The sequence below is a fragment of the Anopheles coluzzii genome, chromosome 2, assembly GCF_943734685.1.
Source record: "Anopheles coluzzii chromosome 2, AcolN3, whole genome shotgun sequence".
Classification (NCBI taxonomy): Eukaryota; Metazoa; Arthropoda; class Insecta; order Diptera; family Culicidae; genus Anopheles; species Anopheles coluzzii.
In genome coordinates this window covers 21,069,256-21,076,919 of record NC_064670.1, presented here as the reverse complement: position 1 = coordinate 21,076,919, position 7,664 = coordinate 21,069,256, and the positions used below count along the sequence as shown (strand labels likewise).

At 49.9% G+C, this 7,664-nt stretch overlaps 2 protein-coding genes across 3 annotated transcripts; both read left to right on the top strand.

The window, feature by feature from the left end:
• Window positions 1-277: 277 nt before the first annotated feature.
• On the top strand, window positions 278-2,058 carry LOC120950022 (40S ribosomal protein S8). Its single transcript, XM_040367742.2, has 4 exons — window positions 278-369; window positions 710-816; window positions 908-1,307; window positions 1,643-2,058. Exons 1-4 carry the CDS (start codon window positions 366-368, stop codon window positions 1,750-1,752), a joined length of 621 nt encoding a protein of 206 aa, XP_040223676.1. The 5' UTR covers window positions 278-365; the 3' UTR covers window positions 1,753-2,058.
• An 832-nt stretch (window positions 2,059-2,890) lies between these two features.
• On the top strand, window positions 2,891-7,229 carry LOC120951333 (ubiquitin-associated domain-containing protein 1). Of its 2 annotated transcripts, none has more exons than XM_040369994.2 (8): window positions 2,891-3,765; window positions 4,257-4,555; window positions 4,621-4,781; window positions 4,848-5,053; window positions 5,128-5,458; window positions 5,537-5,701; window positions 5,797-5,935; window positions 6,007-7,229. In XM_040369994.2, the coding sequence occupies exons 1-8, from the start codon at window positions 3,413-3,415 to the stop codon at window positions 6,171-6,173; spliced, it is 1,821 nt and encodes a 606-aa protein (XP_040225928.2). In that variant the 5' UTR covers window positions 2,891-3,412; the 3' UTR covers window positions 6,174-7,229. The 2 variants fall into 2 exon arrangements, with proteins under 2 accessions (XP_040225928.2, XP_040225929.2); XM_040369995.2 differs by having other exon boundaries at window positions 3,746-3,847.
• The last annotated feature ends 435 nt before the right edge of the window (window positions 7,230-7,664 follow it).

Below are 7,664 nucleotides of genomic sequence, written 5' to 3'. Positions count from 1 at the left end.
TGAATATTTGGCACCGTATGTGTGGTTGGACCATTGAGGTACCGTTACAGCGACGACCTATACGAGCCATTAAGCGATCTCACAGTCTTACACAATACAAAACCATATAAAAACAAAAAACACTTCTTTAAACATACGAAATTGAATAAATTTTAACGATTGCGAACCCGCCCAAACGATTCTTCAACGGCGCAAACAAATTCAAACGCTAAATTTAGACCAGTTTTCATCGCCAACCGTCAACTTGACAGCACCGGCGCGCCCATGTTGGCAGCGCCGGGCGATGTTATGTCAAACGTCAAACCCCAAGCTTGCCACTATAGCTCTTCCGGTGTAGCTCTTTCTTTCCCGATCAACACATCAAAATGGGTAAGTCGGCGCCTATCCGTGTCCATCGAAAATGAGCCCAAAACTGAACCAAAATGCATCGGAAAAGTGTGCGGCTTGCTGGGCAAAGGCTCGAAACGTAGCGTAGCACCCGAAGTGAGTGAAACGGAGCGAAAACGAGTGGTTTGTGCAGTGTTTTTCATCGCTACAAAAGTCCACGTTTTCCGATGTATTTGTGTTATGGGGGGAGGGTCTCATGTATGCGGCTGCATCTGTCGCATGCCGTACCGCGGGGACCGGTGGCGGGTGTATCGTAGCGTGCCCGGGTGGTGAAATGGTAATAAACTTCCTTTTTCTTCTGTTTCCTGACTGCCAATTTTAGGTATTAGCCGCGATAGCTATCATAAGAGGCGAGCCACTGGTGGCAAGAAGGCCGCCATCCGCAAGAAGAGGAAGTATGAGTTAGGACGCCCGGCCGCCAACACCAAGGTAAGTGGTGCGGGTGCACACATGCCCTTTTCCCATCTTTGCACAGGGACAGCAGCATAATTCATGTGTTCTTTTGTTCTGTGTCTTTTAGATTGGTGCAACTCGTGTCCACTTCGTGCGTACCCGTGGTGGTAACAGGAAGTTCCGTGCCCTCCGTCTGGACTCGGGCAACTTCGCCTGGGGATCGGAGGGTATGGCCCGCAAGGCACGCATCATCGACGTCGTGTACAACGCGTCGAACAACGAGCTGATCCGTACCAAGACGCTGGTGAAGAACGCGATCATCGTGATCGATGCGTCGCCCTTCCGTCAGTGGTACGAGAGCCACTACCTGCTGCCGCTTGGCAAGAAGCGCGAGCTGAAGGCCGGCGAGGAGGATGTGTTGAGCAAGAAGCGCAGCAAGAGCAACCTGCGGAAGTACGTCAAGCGCCAGAAGAACGCCAAGATCGATCCTGCAGTGGAGGAACAGTTCAACGCTGGTCGTCTGCTCGGTATGTATATTGTGATATTCGATGGCCCCGTTGGGTTGTGTGCAATTTTGGTGGTTCGTTTCGTGTTGGAATGTGCTTTTGTTTTTTCAATGATGTTAAACTAGATGAGACTCACGTCTACGCCTCGGCGTAGATCTTACCAGTTGGCACGCTCGTTTTGAGCCGCCTGTGCTGGCAACAGTGGGAAATGATCCATCACCGTCATAGTTACTCTGATGATAATGCCATCCCTTTCGCGAATCGAACAGCACACGAATCGAGTTTTTCATTCCACAAACACAAGCGGGAAACATACTAACGGTGGTGTCCACTCTTTCGTCCCCCTTTTTTCACAGCTTGCATCTCTTCCCGCCCTGGACAAGTTGGACGTGCCGACGGTTACATCCTGGAGGGCAAGGAGCTTGAATTCTACCTTAAGAAGATCAAGAACAAGAAATCCAAGTAAGCAGTGACAAACAGTGGCGCTCTGTGGTGTGTCAGTGTTTGTGTGCTGTGCTGTGGAGGAGGGGCGGTGATGATAGCTTGTTGGTGGCAAATAGATCGCCGGTTGTCGGTGCTACGATCCGTTCCTCGTCGTAGCATTGTCGAGCATCGCACCAACCTTAGAAAAAGAGCAACAAAACATCGTGCGTCATCATCTCCTTGGGGGCAGTGAAGAGGCGTAACTGTACTGTGAAGCCTTGTGTACGTGAAAAAGGAGGAATCCTTGCGAGAGAAGGGAAGGAATAAAACTTCAAAAAAAACCACACAATGATTTACGATTTTGTTTTTGTTTTGCTCGGTGCTTGAATGTTTTTGATGATGCATTTGTTGTCGTTTCGAAGATGAGAGAAACCCCTAAATCTACAGACAATCAGCCGTACCGGCGAACTCGTTCGACGAGAATCATTCGTCGCTCATGAGTGGACAGGGTTGTACCACTAGGTTGTCCAGTACAAAATCTATACGGTTTTCTAATTTTTGATCTAGAGGGCTATGAAATGAGTGAAAATGAGCGTCGCGGCGAACGTTCCCAGGAACGAACGAGTTCGCCGGTATGGCTGAATGTTGAATCCTTTTTCGCTAAACAGAGGAAGAAAAAGATGCTTTACTTATGTATATCTGTACCAAAAATCAAGTCGCAAGGAAATACCATCATTCAAAATTCAAATCTCCAACAATCCTTGCTCAATATCTTTGTGAAGTAAGTTATAAAGCGCTTAAAAAGCCACTTATTTCTCTAAACATCCTTACGCATTCACTTAATAGGTTGTTCGGAAGATTTAACAGCAAATGCAATATTTGATTAAACACTTTTCTAGTTCACCCAACTATTGTTTTATCGAGTGGTTAGCTTACGGCCTGCAAGAGGAGTTCTTCTGTTCAAGCAGGATTGAATCAATCGCATACATTTCTAGGTTGGTCTCGCATTTGTGCTTAGGTGACTTTTTTGTATATTGTAGTTTTAATGTGAGCAAATCTATACATAATCCACATTTTTTATACCCCAATTTTATTTTAATTTTAAACATCAACCCCCCTTTTTTAAACAAAAAAGATACAATTCTAACGTCAACCGAAAATGACCGCATCGCAACCCACAGTGCTCCGTGGTTGTTTGCGCGTGAATCCGCGTGTGGCTATCGCGCAAGAACCAAAACATAAACCAAAGTTATCCCTCACCCCTTACCCCCTCTTTTGCACGCTGTACAGTGTCCTGTCAACGGAGCAGGCGGAGAAAAAAAAAACGGCACAAGCAGCACGATTAGATCAATAGAAATCGCGACAACGCGAGATTCGTCCGCGCAGTTCCGTTGCCGTACGCAACACTCCTACTGGCGTTCCGAAAATCAGTTAAAAGCTGTACCACTACCTACCTCACAGCTGCGCCCGCAGCAGGACATCACTCCGTACCGGACACATGAATCCTTGGCGTGGTTAAATACGACCGTAGTGTGTGTGTGTGTGTATGCAAAATGGTAATTAAATAATTGCGACGGGATGGCGCTTGACCTAGATCCCCAGCCAGGAGCCGTAGCAGCAGCAGCAGCAGTGCCAGATTGCCAGTATTGATCGTCGGGGTGCCATCCCGGGGCAACGGTACGGCCACCCAGTGTCGGTGCAGAATGATACCCTGGATGCGTGAAAAGTTTGCCGAACGGCGTGCCCGCTGGCAGCAGTCGCGCAAGTCCGCGACGCAACCACGCGGTCTCGGCGACGGCACGTCCAGCTGCAGCTCGGCCTCGTCCAGCACCACCGGTCCGGAACCGTCGTCGTCCGGCACGACGACACCCGGTACGAACGTTTCGCCCGTGCACCAGCCGGTGGCAGCAGTTGCTGGAGCTGCTTCCGCTACTGTCACCCCATCACGTCACCACGGCCACAAGCATCGCCACGGGCAACGTACGTCGAAGGGGCCGCATCACCATCACCTATCGCAGCAACCGTCGCCGTCAACCAGCGGAACATGGCGCTCGAGGTAAGTGGGCAGCGAAGGTGGCGGGTTAAAAATACGCGGTAATGGATAAGATATTCCGATGGTGGTTCGGTAAAAAGAGCAGGTAAGTGGTTTGTTTATTGATTGGATCCCCGTTTCTTCGCTGTCTTTTTCCTCGGTTCGGTTTTCGGGTGAACCACACAGTGTGAGTCAGCGCGCGTTCGTTCGCCTCGCCAGTGGACGATAGGTCAGTGAAGATGTTTAAATATTCATCGTATCCCCAAACCACCATCTGGAAATTGGACTGTTATGTGTAGGCATAGCAAGAGAGAGGGAGAGAGAGGGAGAGAGAGAGGGGTTGAGCAATAAATTGGGATATTCATGTTTAGGGACGGTAGCCAAAAGCATTCAGCATCCTTACAGCGTTGTGTGTGGTGCAATCGATCCAAATTTGGGTTCCAAATTCTGGACCGGACCGGCAATTTAATTTTTCAATTTTCATCTTCCCTTTCCGCGCCCCCCCCTTCTTGCAGATCATCCCGCAGGGAAACGCACGAGAACGGTGGAGGCGGTGGCCCATCCGCACCGCCGTCCGTTGCGCTGCGCATTATCAGCCCGCGGGGCGGCATGGTCGATGTGGAGGTGGCCCGCACCCTCTCCGGCCGGCAGCTGAAGATGTACGCGCTCGAAAAGTTCGCCAGCAATGCCTTTACGATGCCTCACTTTTCGTCCGACCTGGACGAGCTGGCCGATCGGTACCGGATGATACGGTCGCACAATCGGCGCATCTTCCGCGACGACGATCTGCTCGGTGACGCCGTGCACGATGAAGGTAAATGGCTTGTGGATATGCAGCGTGAAGAGAACCGTTTTGATGCGTTTTTTCTTTCATTTCAGAGGAATTCCTGCTCGTAGCGAAGCGCATCGATGCGACGCCGGCCGACGAAAGCCTGAAAGGTCCTTCGCCGGCGGAAATATTGGCCGCAACGCGCCACATACCGCTGTCCCGCATAAATCAAGCTTCCGTTAACTTCAATCTAGGCATGCTGCAATCGGACGTAAGTAGATGGCTGCCTACCGGGTCGTCACCATGGAGATACAAGTTTCTTACTCCCTCGCTGCAGCTGCAACAGGACCTTCGGCGCATCATGATATCGCTGTCCCGGGCGTCCGCCTACGTGCACGGGACGGGACCGTGTGCCGAGAAGCTGATCGCCCTGTTCCAGCAGCGGCTCATCAACCGGCAACGGCACCAGATCAGCTCGGTCGAAACGCTGCTCGAGATGGGATTTTCGCTGGACAAAATCAATCAGGCCTTACAAATTACCAAGTAAGTAACCGCCTGGGGCCTGGGGTCATCCCACAAAAAATCGAATTGACCACACAACACCTCCCCCCCAACAGGAATGTGTTCCCGGCGGCACTGGACTGGCTGATACAGAACGATAGTACGGCGCGCTTGTTTAACTGTGATAAGAGCGCAGCAATTGCGTGCTCGTCCGCTGCAACGATGAATCAAATTCAAGGTGCAAACTCGCCGGCTAACGAATCGCCCAGCGGTGCTCCCTCCACTGGCGGCGGCCTTCACCGTGGACGGAAACGTTCGAACGCCGGCAGTGATAGTAGATCCGCCTCTACACCGTCGTCCGTCGGGAACTCGCTGGACGAGGAAGAGGAGGCGTTCGAGGCGGGCGACGACAACGACGAGGCAGCGAATGTGAGCGATCCTTTTACGGTATGCAATGTTGTTTTGCTGTGCGATCGGTTCCTCTTTAACGAAAGACACGATGGGGGTCTTTCGCTCTTTCCACAGATAAAGCGTGAAAACGTGGCCGCCTTGCTGGAAATAGTGCGCCTGTACTCGGAGAAAACGGTCGTTCCTGTGCCGGAGCTGGTGAGCTCCATCGCCGAGATGGGTTTCGAGGAGGAAAACGTACGCGAAGCGCTAATAGCTACACAAAACAATCAAACGGCAGCGGTAAGTGTGTGGCCGGGGAGCGGGGTACCGACCGTCCTAAAGGCTGTACCGATGTGCGTGATGTTGATATTGTTTTTTCTCTGCACCTTTTCCAGTGTGAATGGTTGCTAGGAAACCGGACCAAAAGTGTGCAGGGGTTGTGCGATGGCTTGCCGCCGGAATCGCCAATCCTGCGTGTCCTGATGGGTTCACCGCAAGTACAAATTAGTCTAGGAAACCCGAAAATGTTTATCGGTAAGTAGAGAAAACGCTCTGGCCGCAGTTGTCTCTTTGCTTAAATCGGTTTTGCTTCATCTCCCGCGCAGCGCTGATCTCCATGCTGGACAACTCTTCCACGATGAGCATGTGGCTTAGCGATAACGATACGTCGTCGGTGCTGGGACACATACTGCGCACGTACCACGAGGAGAAGCACATCGTCGCCATCAATCAGTTTAACAATGCGCAGGGAAGCGCGAGCAGTAACCAGTAGTAGCAGCAGCAGCAGCAGCAGCAGCAGAATTAGCAGTCGAAATCAAACACAAAATTCGCTTTACGATAAAGATTTGTGGTCGATGGCAGATGGATGAAAGGTTCTCGTGCAACATGGTCAATATACCCCCACATAAGTCTTTCGTACAAAGTATAAAATGCCTGGTAAGATGTGTATAAATGTATGATGCGCTGGAAGAGAGCACTAAAAAGGGAAGGTCACAGCTTTTAGGCGTTAGAGTAAGAAAGCGCGTGAAGGCAAACTGCAAGCTCTTCTGCTAGAGCCTAGATTGCGAGCTGTTGCTTTGCTGCTTCACCACAACAAACAACCCCCCTTTTATGGACAACGAGCAATTAGTAAGACAGTAAGTAGAGCGTATTTGTTCGTAGCAATGTATTCTCGCACAGCAAGTAGTTTGCCGTTTCTTGGCCTCGGACGTTGTTTCAGATGTTTATCGTGGCGAACACGATTAAAAGATGGTAAGAGAGATAATTTAGGGCGAACAAACGCACAAACAAACACAAAACCAAACCAAACCACTAACACTAGTCGCGGTCGCGGTTAATGCGCGCTTGCTCGTTTTAAGTCATGTTAGGTGTAGAGATAGCGGGGAGAGAGGGTGGAGAGGACCCGTGTTAAGGCTTTGCGATAGTTGGTCCGCTTTGGCATCTTATCCTTGTGGCGCACGCACAGACACACACACATGCACACAGAACTTACATGCTAAGAGCGGACGGTTGCACAGAAGAAAACACAAAAAAGACCGCCAAAGATGCACACACTATATATATTATGTCCGTAATATGATACATGCCCCAGTACAGGTGGATGCTCTATTTTATAGAATTTCAACGAAGATTTGTGATTTAAATAACGAAAACAGCAAAAAACCAAGGGCGGTGTAGTGTGAAACAAGTTCAATATTCACGGTAAAACGAATGTACGATGATAGATGAGAACGATGTAGGAAGGGAGGGAAGGGAGAGAACGTTAGCAGCACATGTGGAAGCAAATCCTTAAGTACAGACAGCAACGAATGTCAATCATCAATCACGAGCTGTGTTGTTTGTTGGCGTTTTTTTATGTGTGTTGAATAATGCGTGGATATCACACTTCTTTCATTTGCAGATAATTATGTAAAGCAAAAGACACCGAACTAGCCGTAAAGCTGTTCTAGTGATGGGTAAAGTTGACAAAAATCCGGAGTCGGCTCCGATCCGATCTCGATTTTTTGGGAATCGTCTCCAGAAGATAGATCCGCCCTGCATTATCCGGAGTCGTTGGGAGTAGGAGTTATCCGGAGTCTTCAGGAGTTAGTTCGAAGTCGTCCAGAGACGTCCGGAAGGCTTCTGCAGTCGTCCGAAGTCGGAGTCATTCGGAGTCGTCCGGAATCGGTTGGAGTCGCAGACTTCCGAAGTCAGCCGGAGTTGACTTTCGAGACAATGAAGTTCACGCACAAAGTAAAAGACAAAAAAATACAACAAAATGTAA